The 21,064-nt window shown below is 40.8% G+C and overlaps 4 protein-coding genes across 5 annotated transcripts; 1 reads left to right on the top strand and 3 right to left on the bottom strand.

The window, feature by feature from the left end:
• Window positions 1–674: 674 nt before the first annotated feature.
• On the bottom strand, window positions 675–1,747 carry LOC116192240. The gene is made up of 2 exons (XM_031520721.1): window positions 1,494–1,747; window positions 675–1,162 (listed from the first exon to the last, which is right to left on the bottom strand). The coding sequence occupies exons 1-2, from the start codon at window positions 1,681–1,683 to the stop codon at window positions 927–929; spliced, it is 426 nt and encodes a 141-aa protein (XP_031376581.1). The 5' UTR covers window positions 1,684–1,747; the 3' UTR covers window positions 675–926.
• Window positions 1,748–3,460: 1,713 nt separating this feature from the next.
• Window positions 3,461–4,948, top strand: LOC116211349. The gene is made up of 2 exons (XM_031545696.1): window positions 3,461–3,966; window positions 4,565–4,948. The coding sequence occupies exons 1-2, from the start codon at window positions 3,526–3,528 to the stop codon at window positions 4,706–4,708; spliced, it is 585 nt and encodes a 194-aa protein (XP_031401556.1). The 5' UTR covers window positions 3,461–3,525; the 3' UTR covers window positions 4,709–4,948.
• A 466-nt stretch (window positions 4,949–5,414) lies between these two features.
• Window positions 5,415–13,532, bottom strand: LOC116211343 (CST complex subunit CTC1). Its single transcript, XM_031545683.1, is given in 18 exon segments — window positions 5,415–6,250; window positions 6,495–7,024; window positions 7,204–7,535; window positions 7,713–7,830; window positions 7,967–8,165; window positions 8,262–8,353; window positions 8,435–9,046; window positions 9,129–9,590; window positions 9,681–9,959; window positions 10,086–10,190; window positions 10,817–11,017; window positions 11,141–11,224; window positions 11,307–11,369; window positions 11,515–11,593; window positions 11,690–11,764; window positions 12,129–12,247; window positions 12,350–13,198; window positions 13,201–13,532. Coding segments are annotated over 17 exon segments (4,104 nt in total). The 5' UTR covers window positions 13,435–13,532; the 3' UTR covers window positions 5,415–6,250; window positions 6,495–6,823.
• A 370-nt stretch (window positions 13,533–13,902) lies between these two features.
• LOC116187179 (gamma-tubulin complex component 5-like) lies at window positions 13,903–20,045 on the bottom strand. Of its 2 annotated transcripts, XM_031515796.1 has the most exons (17): window positions 19,622–20,045; window positions 19,289–19,404; window positions 18,949–19,212; window positions 18,756–18,853; window positions 18,204–18,366; window positions 17,995–18,105; window positions 16,798–17,799; window positions 16,537–16,689; window positions 16,351–16,450; window positions 16,120–16,214; window positions 15,793–15,981; window positions 15,656–15,712; window positions 15,332–15,403; window positions 15,148–15,246; window positions 14,753–14,884; window positions 14,478–14,651; window positions 13,903–14,399 (listed from the first exon to the last, which is right to left on the bottom strand). In XM_031515796.1, exons 1-17 carry the CDS (start codon window positions 19,641–19,643, stop codon window positions 14,235–14,237), a joined length of 3,012 nt encoding a protein of 1,003 aa, XP_031371656.1. In that variant the 5' UTR covers window positions 19,644–20,045; the 3' UTR covers window positions 13,903–14,234. The 2 variants fall into 2 exon arrangements, with proteins under 2 accessions (XP_031371656.1, XP_031371667.1); XM_031515807.1 differs by lacking the exons at window positions 19,289–19,404; window positions 19,622–20,045 and having other exon boundaries at window positions 18,756–18,856; window positions 18,949–19,089.
• Between the last annotated feature and the right edge of the window lie 1,019 nt (window positions 20,046–21,064).

Here is a 21,064-nt window from a genome sequence, read left to right as displayed (position 1 = left end):
TCGGTGGAACATGGTCTCTGTTCTCTTTTCAACCAGTACATAAGATAAAAAGATCACACACTAAAGAAGTCCGTATGGCATAAAACACATTCTTCTGTCAAACACAAATGCGATGTACATGGAAGGTGTCCCCTTTCTTGTTTTGCAGAAAGGAAGACGGGGGATATACATGAAAAACTTGAATAGAAATAAGAAACCTATACGAGTCATGTTAATTAAACTGTGTCAAAAAGTCATAATAAGGTAGAACTAGTGCAACCTGTATAACCTACTTGTATTTTTATGTGTTTTTATTGTGTTATCGCGTATGGATACGTTCATTTACAGAGGTCATATCCTATTGTATTTAGGTGGTTATACATACAAACTTAGACACGATTAATTAAACGGGAATTAAGGGTGTTGTATCCGTGTTAGCATGAAATGAAATGGGTCGTGTAGTGTACATATATGAGAATCATGATCCGTTCATTCATTGTGTCAGTGTTGGGTTAAGGGCTTTCTGACACTAACCTTTAACCACGATCGGTACGAGACATAGTCACATATTGCCACCCCTATCGTGCATGATCAAGTACTACTATTCTCGATGATTGTATATCGTAGGAACGGCACGATCTAACATTGAGAAAATCATGCATCTTCGAGTTATGCAGCCCAATGAGATAGAGAGAAGACACAGAACAAGACTCAGTTTATTCTCTGAATTGTGCACGTACGTATACATGGCGCGAAACAGCAAATTCAAACACAATTGTTACACAGAACAAATACAGGTGATCATACAAAATTAAATCAAACCCTTTATTCGTTATAATCCTGCAGATAAACCTTTTTTTAGCTGAACCATAAAGTAGCACGAGGAGAATATTCACCAGAAACAAGACGCCTTATGATCATCGATGCATAGTAATTAATGATCATGATCAGTAATTCCAGTGAGGCAGAGGCATCGCAAAGAACTTCATCATCCCGGAGGAGCAGTCATTCCCGCTCGATGAGGCGAAGTAGTAGAGCCTCCACTGGTTCAGCACGACCTCGAATCCATTCCCTGCACCATTCGTCTCGGAGGCGAGCAGCTTCGCATTCTTGAAGTCGCACTTGATGTAGCTCCACAGGTTCGGCAGCAGGTACACGTTTTGTGGCGCTTCATACTTGAACACTGCATTTTTTTTGGGGGGGGCACCAAATCGTATATAGAATATCATTCAGTACATGGTCGACCCACGGATGAGATTAACGAAATTTAACCATGCTTATATAATTATATTATATCAATACGACATCAATGTATATATCTGTATATATCTATATTTATGCATCATGCATGCTTTCTTATATATATGGAGCCATGAAAGATTAACTCTGGAATCCTAACAAATTCACGTAAAAATTATCATACTTCTGCGATGGCGCAAAACGTGTAGGCAAAAGTACAAAAGAATAATATTCGACGAAGCTCGATGAGTTCATGAGTACATATACAGACATACCGAGCTTGTCATTGATATAGAAAGGGCTGCTCTTCAGAGCCCAGTCGGTGTAGTTGTAGCCAGGGCGCCAGTTTTCTGATCCGCCGACCACGACAGTCTCGGCCTGGCCTACCACCAGGGTGGTGGCGGCGATTACGAGAAGGAGGAATCCTCTCGTGATGGCAGAGTTGGTCGATCCCATCATCTTCATCCTCAAACAAAACCCGAATTCTCGATGAGGTTCGAATTAGGAATCAGTGTTCTTAATTTGTGAGATGGTGGAGTTAGGATATGAGGTTATGGGCTTTTTATAGAAGGATAAGAGGACTTAGTCATCAGTGAAAGTGTATAATTTTTCTTGCTCTGGCGGGCAAAACAAATTTTATTTCTAGAAGGAAGATTAATGTTTTGACTCACCCATTGATATGCACATTCAGCAATTTCATGCTCCCTTCAAAATGATGTGTTAGGAAATTATTTTCCCACGAAATTGGTGCTTTTCACATTTTTTTTTGCTATTACATCTCGTGATATCATTAAAAATACTCCATAACCACATATAATACATTTTTTTTGGGTGAATGGAGGGATCAAAGACCCTAAGATATTATTAATGAAACTAAACATTACATAGACGAGGCATGGAAAACGCATAATTCGATAAATAACCAATCTGCAAAAGAGTTCTCTCTCGATATGTATGTTGGACTTTGACCAACCAAGTCCGAAGCAAAAGCTGACGAATGTCCCATAAAATTGAGCCATCGCTGCCACATTCCGAAGATCTTGAAGTTAGAAAACGAACCATTACTTCAGAATCCACCTCAAGAATAATTCTACGATAATCATTAGTATCATAGAATTGCACGCGAATTATGTTCAATAATAGGTTTTAATCATCACCTGTATATATAATTGCATGTCTACGATTGGAGATTTGTGTTAGTATAATACATGGATTTTGCGCATGGTTAAATGAGATTTGGGATTTGATTATAATTTGCTCAATGGGGTTGACCGATAGGCTAATGGAAGTCATCTTAAATCTGGTAAAAACCCATTTTTGAACAAAGAAAAAGAGATGCCAAGATGGGGCATTGCAATGATTAAAAGGCCAATGAATTCTACAACATATGCCCTGAGAGGAAGAATACTTTGGGGTTAATGGAGGTTAGTCAAGTCTTCCATATATACGGGCTCCAACGGTCATGATACGACATTTATGTTATTATTAATTAATTAATATCCTAATACGGATTTTTTTAGTGTTTTTTTTTATTTCATAATAGACGCTAAGCGAGAATGCGTAATTTCTTCTATTTTTGAATGTGCACCGCATCATCTTACGTACGTCGAACTGGTCAAGGCATTGGTTGTATAACTTATAGGTTATAGCACACTGTAACGTATAAAGACTTTCGCAGCATCTTATATTTCTGCATTATTCTGCATGGAGATACTACTACTCTCTCAGCTAATCCCAATGATACATTGTAAACTACGCAAAATCTTTTCATGAAAGGAATTTACTTATGCGTCTAATGAAACATATTATTGTGGCTGTGGGCATGAACCGGGCTCTATAACAACCATGTTAGGTTTTACTCCCTAACTTCTAAACTTTCATCTCAGATCATCATTCCATAAGGTAAATTGCAGTACTATTAACATTGAGAAATAAGTATAGTATAGTAATATATATCTGCCCTCACATATAATCAAAAAGTTTCAGCTTCAATTATTGCTTGCGAACTTCCTGCACCTTCCCCCACCCCCTCCCTAAACTTTTACTTGGTCCATAATCCATTGATCTCCTTGAACTGGAAAAGTACCAGTGTGAAATGAAAAAAAATAAATAAATAAAAGAATTCGAGTGAAAAATTACTATTAACCTCTCCTGTCGGCCCACTGGAAGCCCAACGAAAGCCCATACATGAAATCGGCCCAAAGTACTTCGAACGACAGCTTTGCATTTTCCACCCGCCATTGCCGTACGGCTCCAGAGAGAACCACTGTGCAGTCCTCTCCTACTTCTCGGAGTTGTTCTGTAGCCATGAACTCCGGTCCCAAGCAGCCCTTCTTCCGCTTCAAGCTGCCATGGGATTCCCCTCAGAACCCCACCAAGATGATGCCCAGCACCTGCGATTTCGACACCCCATGGATGTTCAAGTCCCTGCAGAGCATGGGTTCCCTCGCTTTCAATTTCTTCAACAACTCCGTCTCGAAATCCAGGCTTTTAGCCGCCTGCTCCGGAGATGCGGCTCCGAGGTCGAAGTCAAAGAGGCTGAGCCCCGGAGAGCAGGGAGAGGCGGAGCAGAGGGCGTTCGCCTCGGCCCTGGCTAGTCAGAAGGAGGCGACGGTGTTAGAGTTCTACTCTCCCAAGTGCAAGCTTTGCAATTCGCTGCTGAACTTCGTGCTGGAGATGGAGGGGAGGAACAAGGAATGGCTTAACATCGTCATGGCCGACGCCGAGAACGAGATGTGGCTCCCCGAGGTAAGTTACCTTTGAACCCGTCCGTCGCCTTTCTTTGTTCTGTTGGGTGTTGGGTGAGAATGAGATCAATTGGTTTTAGGGAAGAATATAACTTGTTTGCAGCGAGATCTGATATGGGAATTCAGGGTTTCACAAGTTCGAAAGTCGAGTCGGCGCATTAAGTGCTGCCCGGTTGTCGATGTGCCGTGGTTGTTGCTGATTGTATTAGAATTTCGGGTAAGATGGCAGCCTCTTGTGCTTTGTTTGGATGGAGTGGTGATGGTGGATGAATTGTCGAAACATCTATTTTGTAGAACGGAGCTTGGTGAATTGCTCGTTGTGTGATAACCGAATCGGTATGCCATGTATTGCCTAGTCGGGGCCCCAGGACTCGAGGAACCGATATAAGGAAAATGAATGAGTCAGTATGTGAACAATTCTCATGAAAGGTTAAGCTTTATGAAATTGGCGCAGCAACCAGCGTATATGCTAAGCTCGGTTTTGACAGTTAGAATACCAGGGTTCTGCAAGGCCATCTCGAACTGTTGAAAAGTGACTCTGTGGCTTCATACTCTTTGGACTCGATGGGTAAAAACTGATAACTTTCTTATTGATGCAGCTCCTACACTATGACATAAGATACGTCCCATGCTTTGTGATCCTGGACAAGCAAGGGAGAGCACTTGCGAAGACTGGAGTTCCGACCAGCCGATTACATGTAATAGCTGGTCTGTCTCACCTTCTCAGATTGAAGCGTCCGTAGAAGTATTAGTCATCAACAGCATTCCCAAGAGAAGCAAGGGTCGAGACACCATTGATTATGTTAGATTGTAACTACGAACTTGTTTATGTACATAAGGAGATCTTGGGGCGGCCTTGTCTCGCGTAAGCTCTTTGTTCATGGAAAAGCCTGAAAGACAGCTTATAGACAAGTCCCAGATATCATGACTTGTTCTGTTTTCAAGCTACAGTTGAAAATGAAATTTGTGGGTTCTTGAATCATCATCTGTTCACTTTTCCATCTCTCGAGTATCTGCAAATAGATAGAATTCAAAGAAATCGATGCTATGAACTATAATGAGTCGTCCTGTACATCTTCGTGCAGGGGGCATGGTTTTTCATCTATATCTCATTGAGATGGTTCAGTAGACATCTGGATATACAGTGAATTGTTTGGAGCTGCGCAACCAAATATGCGAGGACCACATCATGTCTCTTGCTCGTTAAGACGATGTGATGGCTGTAAAACGTCAGGATTTATGCTTAGAGCTGGAGAGTGCGGTCCCGGACGGGAATTAAAAACAGTGTGGTTGTTGGAACATTAGAATGTTAATCAATGCAATGTTTCGCGGGGAAGTGCAACGACTAGTGAGTTGTAACCAAGATCAACAAGAGTATGGTTCCCAGCACAAAACATCAATAAGCTCATATGACATACTATCAAGAAATTTTAAAAAAAGAACAGAACAAAATTCGAAATCAGGAGGGAGAAAATTCTAATAATAGATTCCCATTCCAAATCGAACCTGTCGAAATTTAATGATTCAATATTTTCCAGTGCAAAAAAGAAAACAGATAAAAGAGTTTCTGACATCGATATTTTGCCTCTTCTTTTCTGTCGAGAGTCGAGACAATGGAGAGCCATCAACTAGAACACCAGAATTCAATTACTTGGAGTCATCATTCTAATCGAACCTCTGCTCGGGCATAAACAACTCCCCTGCTTCCTGATTCTACTACTACCAGAGCAGTAATCATAATCATGGGCGTAAGGCCGAAGCCAACAAAGAAATCGAATTACATGATGAAGATATTACCATTGATAAAGAAGAGTAGATGTGCAACAGGTAAGGATGAATTTGCTCTCAGGCTGCTTCTTTCTTTGCTTCAGCTTTGGCAGGTACAGGGATCTCCTCATCAAGAGTTCTTCCATCAATGCAAGAGGCGCACTTCCTCTCAGCCCACCATTCCATATCGGTACCATACTCGCTGTTTCCTGCCCCCCTCTTTCCCGAGCAGAAGTATCCGATTAATACTGCAACTCCTCCTAACACTACCACTGCCACAAACACTCCAATGAACATGCCCACTGACCCATGACCCGGCCTGTTCTCAGACAACTGCTGATCCTGAGGCATCGGCACCGTGGGAGGAAGGACTTGAGATTTATCAGTCCCTTTCAACAGAGAAGTCTCTTCTCGGGAGTAAACTGAAGCTCAGGTCTCCAGGCGAACTCCTACTGGTGCAATATGGATCTCTAGTACATTTTAAGCACTTATGTTCTGTTCTTGAGGGGTCCTGTTTCCTGTAACAATATCATATGCGTGGACGGATGAAGGCAGGTGATCGTTCGGGACCACAGCAGTTGTACTACATGAAATTATGTCAACATTTAATGATCATGTCTATGGCAATAAAATGGTATGCTTCTTCCACTCCTATTTTGCATATCAATCCTAGCTCAACTCGACAAGCAAGCACAAGCAAGTTGCGAGAGGATAACAGCTGTGAATACAAAGAGAATCTTCTCAATGAACCGAAGTACTTACACATGAATGTTGAGGACTGCAACGGTCATTACTTAATATTATTGATAAATAGAGGCTTCTGAATCGTCTGCTTGAATTTCTTCTGTGCTGCAATGAGGTGGGAGTGGAACTTCTGGGCTGTTGTGGTTAGTCAAGACGCTTCACTTAATCCCCATCTCCATTCCAAGAAAATATGCTTTCGATATTGTGTAAAAGCTATACAAAGGACCAGAGAGGAGCCAGGCATACTCAAGAAAAGCCAAGAAAGGGCTTTGGGCCTGTATGTCTATACCCTTTCAAGTAGAACATTCTTCTCTCCCTCTGCAAACAGTATCAAAAACCTCGTGTTGCTAGCAAGAGATCTGCTCATCATAGCAATTACCAGCTAGCAACTCTTCAATTGTCCTTCTAGCCTCCTTAAGAGGGTCGGAGCGATGGACTTCTCTTGCCCATAAATGCTGAAAGGAATCCAACTCCGTATCAACATGTAAGGAGTGCTGTTCTTGCAACTTTTTCACAGCAGCCGAATCCATGTTATTCCCTACTATCGTCTGCCAATATAGATTCAAGATATGCAGCATATTCAGTTGATGTTCAAAAATGCACGAGGCAATTTAAGCTCAGAAATCGGAGACATTTCTCATCAGCACCCTAACAGTTAACAAAATGCGACCCGTGATTTTGAAGCAGACTGAGAATTAAGGGTTAACATTGTCAAACTTGGACTTACCAAGTCTACCCCCAAGCAGGCATTAAAGATAACATATTGGAGGAGACTCTCATCCGAGTTGCTGAGAACATTCTCTGAACTGACTGAGAAGCTAAGATCTTGACAAGATTCTATGGATGAACCATAATTTTTCATGGTAATTCTTCCATGTTTCTTCAAAATTCTTTCCAGAGAGTAGTAACTGGATCCACAGGTATTGTTTCCTCCCCCAACCCATTTCAATGCCCAATAGCTACTTCCAAGCGCTGTCCTTGGGAGTGTCTCAGAGAGCCTTAACAAGGTCGATGCTTGTTCACCATTAGCCCAGCAAACACACGATGATGACCCATCTTCTGCAAGGATGAGAAAAGATGGATTTGGAGAAATGCTCGTAAGCTCGAGGAGGCTGCGGATTGAGTATACAAGGATACTTCACAACTAATGATTCCTTAGAAGAAATTATATATCATATGACAAGAGGGGACTTTTACTATTGGGTAATTGGATTTTGATCAATTTCGGAACTTTACCCACTACAAAAGCAGCAATTGGAATGTTAAAAGGAGGAGGTGCCCTGCATTTCAATTTTGATTTCAGACTACCAGATCTTCCATCTCTCTCAAGTATGAGCATGCCCACATCAACGACCTTGTGTGGCATAAAATGACAAACAAATTAGTTTTCTTCCAGACCAAAAACATTAAAAGAATAGCAGAGAACTGATAAAAAAATGTACACTGAATTTCTAATGAAGTACGAGCTTAAGTTATCTTGGGCAACATACTCTGCAACGGAGCTGTATTGAATTGGAACTTGAGCAAGGAACCAATTGAGAAATTAAACATGAAGAAGCTACGGTTGGGACAATAGAGCTGTCTGATGTAGAACACGTGTTAGCATGGCATGGAAAGTGGTCATTCACCATTCTCACGGAATCTATCTCTATAAATGATATTGGTGTCAGCATGAATCTATTCTGCGCACTGGAAAGCAAAATAAACCATAGCAATTGTCATGCTGGTGCTCCAGTGAGAACTGAGGTAAATTACCACCAGAAAATAAACTCATGCAGATCATACCTGAGCTTGAGGATTCTGTAAAATGTTGCATTTACTCCTGGTCCGAGTCCAATTGGAAAAGCATGTTTTCTCAAAGAACCAAAAATCTCTACCTGACCAATCATAACATCATAATAAGATAAAGAAATGATGAACTCATTGAAATGACAAAAAGAGGTGACAGAGGCCATTACAGTGTGATTTCCATTCAAAATATGGATAGAGACACTGCTAATATCTCCATGCCAATTCCCCCAACAATTACTGTTAACAAGGCTCTTATGACTTTTGATATTATGAACACTAATCACATCCCCACGTATGCATATTAGATTTCCATCTGGAAAAGGAAAACCAAAACCAGGTGCTTTAGAGGACAAAGGCAATGAGACATTAGTCCCATTGCAACGAGAAAGGTTGACCGTTTCCAGAGAATAATTCATCTTTGTGAATTGACATTGTATTTCCTTGAGATCTAACTCCAGGGGACCCAACAAATCTTTATATGCTACAAGGTGAATTTCGGAGCAGGTCACTGAAGAATAATCAGCATAGGCTTTGGCAGGAATTCTTATCTCATATCCCAGAAAAATCTCATTGGTGCTGAAATGAGATTTGCCCAATGGAGCATCACTGGAAGAACCATTATCAAGGGGAGTATCGCTTGAAAATATAGACAAGCTCCGGAGCTTTGTTTCTGAAGTGATCAGAATCTTCTCTCCCCAGGCATAATCAGAATCCAGAAATCTAAAAGAGGAATTTTTTCCGTGGTGTTTTACTATGTAATACCCATCAATTTGCAAACCCTGCAACAAATACAATTGTAAATAAGCTATTTCTGTCACCAGAACCCCAAAAGAAGAAAATAAAGGAGGATAATTATACTACCTGATACTGAGACAAATTGGAGAATTTGAACTCCATCAATATCTTCTGTGTACTTGGTTTGCAGCAGCTTCCAGTCTTAGCTTCTCTTTTCGTGCTATACAAGATTCCTGAACTAACCAGGACCATTTTGTTGGAATTCCTAACAGTAGCCAAACATGGTATTTTATAAGAATTTATGTCAATGAGTCCATCAATTTCACCATCCCTGGAAGAAATTGAGAAAGCGCTTCTATCAGATCTGAAGTTATTGACGTCATCCAGTGACCCTGAACTTAGAGTTGTTGAGATTCCATCAGTTTTCTGTCTCTTTCTGGAAACCCGTGCCCAGTGATTTGACAGACTTTTCATTGCTTCAGAAAAATGTTCACCACCATTATTACCAGCAAGAAACAAATCCCAAGGTAAGATTATGGCCTCCACGAAAGCAGATGACCTCTCTGATATTACCAGATCACCTGGAAACTATTCAAGGCAGCAGTTAAACCTCTCAGCTACTTTTATGCATATACATGAGAAATATAACTATACTAATCCAATTACCAAAGCCCTTACCTTTTGTAAAACAGGGAACTTGTGCACCACCTGTAGCACGTGGAATTTTCCACTAAGTTCCTCATGCTCATCTTTAGGGACATCACAAGAACGGAAGGAAAAGTCTCTGTATGTTGCATTCCGCAAATGAAAGTAAACAAAGATGCCCATGCTCATCTTTCTCAGCAACGCAGTGCAATTAAAGATGCTTTTGCAGGAAAGTGAGCTGAAGTGATGTTCTTTTGAATGACCTGATGCTGTTTGAGGCATGCCTTCGATAATAATGCTGTATTCACTTACCTAAACATCCAAAGAGAGTAAAATTATTCCAGACTATATTTACGTGTATCACATTAAAAAAGAAAATGCAATGCCCAAGCCATGTCAAGAAGTTGTATACTGATGTTGTTCACTCGTTGCACTGACCTCATATATGCCATTAGACTTCCAAGTAGATGGCAGATCTGGGATAAGAACATCAACACTGCCCGTGGCATCAAATAACTGTAACCTCCCAGAAGCAGGAGAAATCTGAGTAACAAGGTATTGCTTAGTCACAGATAAGCCATGTGTTAATGTTGATGCAGACATCAGAAGGAACCAAATATACAACACTGTTGTGTCAGATCAAATAATGTAGTTAGGGTAAAATGTGCAGGCAACTAGGTTATTTGCCAGTGTTAAAAGGAAATACAAGTACGAAAAACTTTTCACAATAGGATTTCCAAGGTAACTCCAAGGATCCAAATTTATGCTCAATTTTATCCTCTTTGTATTGATTACATAAGAGGAGGTGCTTACACGTCAAGAGAGCAATCATGAGGAGGCACAGATAACAAGGTGAGACCTCTCCATCCGACAATTTTTTGGACATCAATCTCTTTTCTCCATTTTTGATATTGAAAAGCCACTTACATTACATTTCATGCAACTCGGTAATTGGTGAAGTTCCAGTTGCCAATTCGTGCAACTGATAAATTCAATCAGATTTGACAGTCTTTTAGAATGAAAAAAAAAGAAGATAAATAAATAAATAAATATATGCATTCAGCAAATTCCACCAGTTATACTATTAAAAGCCAGAATTTCTTTTCTACTGCCCCAACAAACAAGCCCTCTATAATTCAAGATAGCCGTAAGAAACATATAAGGTTAACCTTGAGAGTTCCAAACAAAATGATTCCAATATCTTGACTGGGAATGATCCTCCTCACTGACTCACTGTGAGTTCCTCCTCCAAAGCAAAGGCAGCAACTTTTATCACTCTTATCTGATTCTTGACAAGCTTGTCCCCTTCCTTGTGGCATTTTGGACCGCATAGCCTCACAGTAAAGAATAAAAGTAGAGAGGGGTACAACCTGAAGAAATGAATTCATCGTGGCTTTCTCCATAAAAATGTTGCTCACAAAGGGGAAGGTCAAAAGAGATGAGATGGATGTTGATTTCTGGGAGGCTGAACTAAAATAAAATTCTACACTCACCAATTTCAGCTCACTGTCATATGGCTGAGGACCACACTTACAGGAAGCAGAAACATGCTTACACAGCTCCAAGAATACTCCATGCTGCCCCGAAGGTAACTTAGCATTAGACATGGAAATAAAGAGAGACTACAATAAATAAAATCACTCTCAATCTTCTACTTACCTGCGAACGAATTGCCCATGAAGGCAAGCATGATCTTGCATACGCCTGTGATAGTCCTTCCTTCTGGTAACACCTTTCAACCATTTTACATTAGCTTAGCAGAATACCATAATTGATGACTGAGAATAAAGGAAATCAGGAATTCAAAATTTAAAACATGAACAGTTGCCATGCCAACTAAAATAATCAAATTATATTGGGAAATTACCCTTTTTGAACCCAGAATCTCCTTCTCTGGTAGGATCCCAGCAAACTTTTTAAGGAAACATGAAACAGCAAGTAACATCCTGGATGGACACAGTTTATTACATTACAGGTTAGAAACCAAGAAATCCTTCAAAGGTTAGGATAGGAGAACTATTACTTTGACAAAGAGTCCCCACCATAGCCTAGCAGAGAATGCAAGAGATGCAATGAAGATTCCCAGTAGGCTCTGCATCTGTGGCTTGACATGGCACCTGCAGCACAACTCGGATTACATTTTAATCTTGGATGACAGAATTACATGTGTCAGTGGACAGACTCGTCTGATCTTCCTTGGAAACTTTAAATGGCTATCATCATTGCCGTCAGGACCATTACTGTTGAGATACGTTCTTAGATAATTATAAATATGATTAGTTTCAAATTAAGACCCGCTAAAAGGACAATTATTTAATACTTATCCAAAAAAAGACCCGCGAAAAGGAGGGTAAAAATGAGTCTACATGCAGCAAATGTATTGACTCTTTTTTCCAGGTAGTGTGATACTTTCCAAGATCATGTGCCGCGTAAAAACAAGATCCAATGGAAATGAAGTATAGCTGAAAGTCAACAACTTACCCTGTTTCGAGAGGAGAAAAAGATCCTACCATTATGCTGCTCTTAAAACAATGCCCAAGTATAAGCACCTCCGTGAATGCAAACTTTGCTCTCACAAAATGGGCATTTTTCACAGCTATCTGCAAAGATGGGAAATTTCTTTACTCTCTAAACAGGCAGGTAGTGCTCACCCTTTAACTGAACGCGATTGAAAAAGAACCGCAGGATGGCGAGCTACTCACAAGAGCGCCGATCCTTATACTGTGGGGCAATATAAGTTGCTGACCAGTTAGCAAGAGCCAAACTTCCTTATCCAGCTCAACAACCATGCCTTGCATATACATCCCTCTGACAATACCGCTATAATGACCACATTCCCCTTCTCCTTTAATGCCAGTTTTGACATGGGTCGACCATTTCCTGGGCATTCCGAGTAGATGCAGGAGGGATTTTTCTGTCACAACGAACACCAACTGAGATTCCTCCTTCTCTATATACATCAACTTCTTCTTCAGTCCAGAAAGAACGACGACACTACTGATAAGCTTTGTAATCGCAGGATGCCAACGTGAAGCAGACCCGCAGAAGTACACAAACACAGCTTCTGAGTAAGAATGACTTTCAAATGAACTATTTACAAGTTCCTTGAGAGGAACTTTGGATTTGCATAACTGGCAGCCGCAGATCATGAATTCCACTAGAAACCCTCGAAGATGCCTTCCATTTGACTCCATCGTCATTGAACATGGTACGATAAAAACAGGACTAACTGATTCGACCGCACCAAGAACGTTATAACGCGCTTTGGCACCGTCTTCAAAAGCAGTGATGGCGCCTGAAGTCAATGGAAACGAAGCTATACTCGAACAAGGACGCAGCCCTGCCATAGAGGATGAAGAGAAGCTCCATTTGACAATCTCCAGAAACCCCCCTCCGTGCTTGAAAGGAATAAAATTAAAGGCAAGGACACGAATCTTCTCCCCTAACATCGGAACTCCGAAGTTAAGCACGTCGCAGCAGACCGTCGAAGTGCCATCCGAGAACCTAAAGCAAGCGCTGTTACTGCTGGGGCATTTGAAGGGAATGGAGAGTCACCTTTTTCATCGTACACAGGGAGGATGACGGTCCCGACGAGAACGACGGGGTGGTTCAACGGGACGAGGATTTTCAGGGTAAGGCTAGGGTTTTCGGTGGTGGGCTCCTCGCGGGGGTTCGGGACGGGGATCCGGCGGCTGGTGGATGAGGAGAGGGATGCTGCGCCGGAGAGCGGGCGGGATCGACGGAGGAGATCGGAGAGAGTGAGCAGCTCGGCGCCGGATGCCTCCATTGACGATTGGAGCAAAGCTGCCCCTAGCTTCGAGCCATCGAATCTGAGTACTGAGGAGTGAGGGGAGCTCAGACGGAAAAGTGGGGATTGACGAAGCGAAAGCGCGGGAAAGCAAAGGGCCTTTTTAATGGATACTGAGGTCGTTTCCTGAACCCGGTGCATGTGAGCCCGCACGACGACAGCCCGGCCCCTTTCCCTACGCCACGTGATCCGCAGTTGTGGGCCCAAATCATGGCTAAGCCCAGGCCCACATGCTTCCAGTTTAGATTTTGTTCAAATTAACGCAATTGATTATTTAATTTTTTTCAATTACAAGAAAATAAAGGACACCGATAATTCCAAAATAAGTATCGAACATGAAACCTCTTAATTATAAGACAAAAATGTGCCCCACCGCTCTATACATTCGATTATATAATTGATTATATATCTATCTATTTTTACTTTTTGTAAGTAGATGGGAAAATATTAAGCTAAAGAAAATTAATAAATTTCAATGCAGCTAAGTAAATTACAAGTTCACTATATCTATTGGACTTCCAATGTGGTAATGAAAGATGCTCTTTTATCCAAAAAAAATGAAATAAAAAGATAATTAAAACTTGATTCTAAGAGGACTGCATCGCTTTTACATAACGAGTACTGAATGTTTCCCGTGAACCTTGCAAAATTCACTTCATATATAATTACATCAGTACAACATCGACATTTTCGGGATTGGACCTATCTCCTCGAGCAGCAAAATTCCTTTGAAACTGCAGGTAAGTGGGCATAACATAGAGAGAGCCTCACCATTCTGCTCAACCAGAGAAGGGCTTGACAGAGCGAGAAGCAACAGTTTCAGCAGCAGCAGATGTGGTCTTCAAGTTCCCACTATCGGACATGTAGTAGTAGTTGTAATTGATTCGGGTGACTAAGTCGGCCAGATGAGGGAAGTGCCCCACGTTGAGTTTAAAAGACAAGATCTGCATATCGGAACAATGTAAAAGCTTTGATCCACCAAAGATGTAGCAAAGCAACGGAGTAGGGAAGAGAAAGTATACTCTCAGGAGGAAAGCGATGCATCCGTCAAACTGCTTCTCAATCCTCTCCACTTCCACTTCACACCGTGCCTTGATCGTTGAGACTGCTCCTCCACTGCTCAGAGTCTGCTGTATGGAGTAGAAATCCAGAGCCAATCCGAGGATGCTGTTGATCCGACTAGCAATCAGAGCCCACTTTACATGAAACAACCACAGAGAAATGTTACCTTATTTTGTAATAGTAATAGTAATGAGGATATCGATATTAATGACAATCTTTATAATAATATTATTACCAGTTTATCTGGAACGACAAAGCACTGGCGTTGAATAGACAGCAAGTAGGCCTCGTGTACTTCCATTACTTCATCAAGTGACCGAGCTGCTGCCATGCCCTCACAAAGCTCACGCCAGGCGCTGTGATATACCTGGAGGGACCAGTAACAATGAATTAGATAGGCTTCCAGCTTCTCAGTAGAAGCCTTCCGAGGAGTTAAGTAATTTGGCAGGCCACTGGGACGTGACATGTGGGCACTTTACTGTGGAATCGACGATCGATTTTATTTTACAGAAGTTATAGCATACGTGCATCTTGTGCTTTGGGTGGTAAATCTAACAAATAAATATTAGATGTAATTCACGACAAATTCTGTTCTAAACATGACATTATCGTTCAAAAAGAAAATCTTACTCTGTCCATCACATATTGATGAAAGGCGTCCACAAAATGGAGAAGTTTCTGCTCCACTAACCAGTGATTCTTACGTCTGTAAGATGCAGTTCTCTTACCCTGGAGTACAATCCGAAAGAAAATCAGTGCAACAATAAAACCAGAACCCAAGTTTGCAATTGAAAACTGTCATATGAATCAGAACCTTCCACATCCATCTCCGAGCTTTATCAAGAGCAAACTTTGCACGCTTGACCTTCAACAAGAACCCCATAATCTGTGAACAAACCAAATTGACAACGATTAAGATGAGAGTGAATGGGGGTCACCGTTAAAAGAAAAGGGCAAATTATGACCAAGTTGCTCGTGTGGGACAATACTGGTTCACGTGGCACAAGCTACACTTTTCGTTCCTACGGAAATCGATAGTGGTTGGATTTGCAATAGTTAGAAAATGGAGGGCATTCAATAGCCAGAATACAGAAGTTAGGCTAGCCATAGAGAAAATGACTCTCATTGATGAGAATACCTGGTTATACTTCTTGATTGCCTCAGTGTTGGCAATAAGCTCGAGAGGCCAGGATACCTGCCAAAGTTGAAATTAATTACCAAGACCATGGAGCAGGCACTACTTTCTCGAAAAATTTTAATGAAAACAGCAATTACCTTGTATGTGAATTTTAGTGAAGCAAGGCCATCAATTCCATATCTTTGCACATTACTCTTCTTGGGAGATGCGACAGAGGCATTATTATGCTGTTCGTCAGCGTGAGGACCCTGAGTTCTTGTGATAGATACGACCAATGAATCAGGAGCACTTAATAAATTGCCGTCGGCAGAGTTGCTAATAGATTCCTGTAAGGCCAATAACAATCGAGTGGAAAGTCAGTATGAGAAATAACGGCGATTTTCGAACTTGAAAATGACAGAGCATCAGTAACATAGAATGACAAGCCAACCACAAGAGACACGGAAAAACTAAGGTAACTCTACCTGCAATATAGTGTTTAAATCGAACTCGTCATCCCAGGTTTCTCCTCTGTCCAGCTTATTGAAAATCACGGCCAAAAAGTGCAGCAGTAGATCACCTGAAAATTACATTTTTGCCTTGATATCAGATATGTTGCTAAAATCCACTGATTTCTTAGTTAATTGGTCTGAGAGAAAAACAATAAAGATTGGAAAATTCTCCCCGTTTTCCAGAACCAAATTAAACCCGAGCACCTGATCCCAGCAAGTATATGGCACGCAACACTGCAAGTTCATCCATCAACCTCCAGTCAAGTATCAACTTTGACAATATTTGCTTGCCTATAAGATCCACCTGTCATAAATGATCAAGAATTATGAAGAAAAACCACTGGAGAATGTCAAGGAAGAATATTGAAATTCTGTACTTCAAGCTGATACCTGCTTCTTGATGTAAAACACAAGGCATTCCTGCATAACAGCAAGGGGAAGTGGAGTAGTTTCCGGTTCAACATTCTGAATCCATTGAAGAACTCTTGAAGGAAGGGTGCTATTCTTCTGAAAAGGTAAGATACGTGATACAGGAAGACCCTCCTGTTGCATTGCTTCAAACTCAGAAGTATTCTAGGGCATTCTTGATAAAAGCTTAATAATAACACCAGACAAACGAGAATGCTCACAGAAGTATCTGCCTCTACATACCTGAACAGAAGGAAGAAGAGTAGGAAATGGAAACAAGCCTTCTAACATGTTCGTGTCATCCTCCTTTGCATGCAGATATTCATGGCCACCAAACTGAAACCCAAGGGCAAAATCTGTCCCTTTAAGTCTAGAAACTGGTCCACTCTCTTCACCAAAGATAGCCTTCCATATATCCTCATCATTTAAAGGAGGAAGACAGAAACTCTTGGATATGTTCAACGATTTCCAGGCACAGGTATTTTTATTAAGAATTGGATGACACAGAGTAATCACTGGATTCTCAGGATAGAAGGTTATCGAAGTAAGTGTTTCTCCCTCAGTTTCTGAGGCCAGAATCACTTCTTCAGCATGAACAGATTTGCTCGAATTCCCATATTCAGAAGCAATCTCTCTGTTTCGACCATAAGCGTCAGTAAAGAAGGTATCCCATATCTTCTCTGAGCATAATGGAGCGAGCAAACTTTCCTTATCCTTCTTCTCTACTTCTAATTGGTTGTCACCGGACAAAAAGGAAGAATTCGTCTTGGATTTACATGAGTCTTCTTGCCAAAAGAATCTCTCCACGTGCCCGCCATGGCCAATAAGACCTGCAACTGAGGTGCAAAATGTTTCCGACAGAGTCAAGCCCGACAGTTCATGGACCTCAACTGAACCTTCTAGATCCTTGACACTATAATCAATTTTTCCAGGTGATACAGCTGATGATGTTGGAGAAACATGCCGAATTAGCTGCAATGATTTTCCAGCGGAAATGACTGACTTAGCAATGTCCTTAAGAAATATAGGATACACGAGAAGGTCTCCGTCATTCCCCTCTTTTTTACCAGACATACTATCTGTTATTTCTTTCTTGTCACCTTTCAGAGGTACATGGTCCCTTGCACTAGCCCAATTTATCTGTTGGGCATCCTTGTTGCACCGCTGTGCTTGTCTCATTAGATAGCTCTTCTCCCAAATCTCAGGATCCTCGACTGAAATTGCTTTATTAGCATAAAAGAACATCTGCAATTAGAGAGAAGAAAAACTGTAACTCTTCAAAGTAGGAATACACTGAACGAGAACTTCACTGCACCATAAGCCGACCGCAAGGCATGGAAACAAATTAGATATGAAAAAAAAAAAAAAAAACTTTTCGATATGGTACTTCAGTGTGATCAAATATGTGAGAATATTGCTGGGAAATTGCAACTAATTCACCTCCTCAAAGGGATCATCCAGAATTCCTTCATAAAGCCAGGAGTCAAGACCCTGAATATATGGTTGCACACTTCCAACAAACAGATGAAGGAGCATCTGATAAGCTTCCTCCTGAAAGTAGCAGAGGAGGTAATTTTTAGACTCTTCCACCAGAACTGCCACAGGATCTACAAGAAATATAATTCACATCACAAGGATTAATGTGCTACCTCACCACCTTGTACAAGACATGCTTCGTCTAGTCTCTTGTAAAGATAGTCGAGAATGTGAACTGCCACTTCAGAAGCAGTAACAGAAGAGTAAACCTCAAGGCATGATGGAGGAATGGCTCCATGCACTATATCGAGTAAATATTCAGCACCTGCACAGAGACTGATATGGCTAAAGATTATCAGGAAAATACATAAAAAGAAGGAACAACAAAACAGCCACTATAATGTACAAAGAAGAAATATATTTATTATAAGGAAAATGTAAAAAGCCCAAGAAAATGATGACTCCATGAGTTTCCTCACATGGGCTACTTGAATGAAAACTAAAAGTATCGAAGCAAGAATTATTTTCTTATCATAGTCCACTGGAATGAAAGGAGGCAATTTAAAGGAGCAAGTTGATTATAAAGGAGCTAAGGTATGTATAAGTGAATAGCATCAGAATCTAGTAAATGCCGTCATATGGGGATAGAAAAAAATCAATGCCTAATAGAATTGCCACAATTTTGACAGCCATAATCACCGTTGTGAGACTCCACGTTCACATACCTTGATAAAGAACTAGCCAATCCCAACAAGGTTGGAAAGGTCTTGTTATCTGAGCTGCTCATCTTCATTTCCTCCTTTAAAGCAACATCCCTCAATCTCTACTTTAAGAACAAGCGATTTAGGCAGCTGCTATTAAGAATAACATAAATAAAATAGCATGTAATTGTACGCATGATCAGTCTAAACCACTTACTCTTATCCATGAAGATACGCAGCTTGCAAATGCTTTCAGTGTCGGCGGAGGTAGTCTAGAAGGCATTTCCACTTTACCGACTATAATATCTACAAGTTGTAAACATGTTGCAGCATAGCTAAACTGGCTGAGAATGGCATGAAGACTTGTCCTCGACAGGTGCACAACGTATATCCCAGATTTTACGCCGAAGCAACCCGCTCTGTGGTCCCAATAAAATAGATTACTGGAGAAGCCTTGCAACATCTTCAGGAGACCTCGTACCTAAAGAGATGGGAGTCAGAAAATACGCCCACGAGCTAATACAAACACAACAAACCTGATCAACAGCCAAGCCTACCACATCGGCTTCATTCGCCCTTGCATCCGAAAAGGGGGCAGCAAAATGTATACCATCAGACAGTAAGCCGTATATCTTGTGAACTACACTTTTACGATCTTCGATCTTCGCCTCATCTGCCGAGTGGAAAGACGCAGTCAGTGAACGCAGTTGCGTGTACCGTAATTACCATTTACAAACTCAAAAGAAGAGCTAACAGTTCCTCGAGAAGCTGTAAGGGGAAAAAAATAATATCTTTACGAAATCACCATTTCGTGTAGATTCATTCAAACGCAGGCATTTTCATCATTGCTCTACCCTCATTCCAAGCATTTAGCAACGGAGAGACCATACCATGCGAGAGAGGATTCTCCATGACAGCAATCCTCAGAGCAACAGAGATCACCCTTCAAGCAGATGCTGCCCCCACCGAACTGGACCCGTGTAACTTACATCGCCAAACACGACCGGTCGGACCAGAATCTCCGGCCGGAAATGCACGAAGCTGGAATGTCTGGGACGGAGTGCAGAGAAAGGTTGGAGTAGTGATCTGGTTTGCCCGATGTATCTGGGAAAAGCTCGACCGGGGATTGATTTTCACTCCGATTATACTTCGGTCCGACGCTCAATTGGAGCTTGAAACGTCGATGATGGCGGCGTGAGCGTCGAGTATGGGTTCAATGATTGCATGATACTGATACAAGCTGAAGGAGACACTGCAATTTCAGAGCATCTGCAGCTTAAAGAAGAGAGATGGAAGAAGGGGAAAGCTAATGAGCAAGCGCGCATTCATGCCGTGTTTGGATTTCGGGTTTTGCCTTTTAACTTTAATTTAACACACTACACAACAAAAACGCACATTTCTCAAGTCAAAAATTTTAACTTTAACTTTAACTCAACACACTGCACAATAAAAATACACGTTTCCCAAGTCAAATTTATACTCTCATCTCATTTGTCATTTTCCACAATCAAAATCAAAATTACTTTAACTCTGAAACCAAACGCACCGTAGTGTATTTGGTAGATTATATAATGAAATTCTAACTTGTATTTAGAGATAGAACATTAATTTCAGCCATTATATTTCATCAACTTTTAATTTTATTCGTCCATTATTTATATATTTTACCTCTAGTATTTATAATATTTCATATTTTCATTTCACATTTTTCTCCTATAATACCATATCATTATTTCCTAATCTTCTCACCATATATACTAATCACATTCCGCCGCGTCACTCATCATTGTCACGTGACCAAACCGAACCATAAATGTCGATTTTTAAAGAAAATCGATCTAATATAAGCCAGGCATATTAGCGACGCGTCATCAACATGTAAACGGGTTTTAATTTATAGACACATCAACGACACAGCATTGACACGTAAGTGACCCTCCGAATTTATTGTACTTTACATGTGACTCGATAAATTTGTGACGCCATTTAAAGTACTATGAGCCAAAATACTCTTTAATGTTAAAAAGACTAAAAAAAAACTAAAGTTCGGTCACGAAACGCAATGTCACATTTCATTATAGAATTGGCCCATTTTCAATACAAAATATTAGAAAAATATATAAAGGAAGAATTTTGATTTTGTCCCCAGGAGTTTCACCTTATTCCGAGCCCTCGAGTTTCTTTTGTTCCATTATGCTCCGTGAGATTTTGTGATTTTGTGCAGTATATGTGCGTCACTGTGTGATTGTATTTGGTACGCGGGAATAAAATTGAATGGAAAGAAATGGATTTCATATAGGAAAATGTAATAATATTGAGTCAATAAATGTGAT

Source organism: Punica granatum, chromosome 1 (genome assembly GCF_007655135.1).
Source record: "Punica granatum isolate Tunisia-2019 chromosome 1, ASM765513v2, whole genome shotgun sequence".
Lineage (NCBI taxonomy): Eukaryota > Viridiplantae > Streptophyta > Magnoliopsida > Myrtales > Lythraceae > Punica > Punica granatum.
Note: the sequence above shows the minus strand (reverse complement) of the source record. Positions and strands in the feature narration are given on the sequence as shown.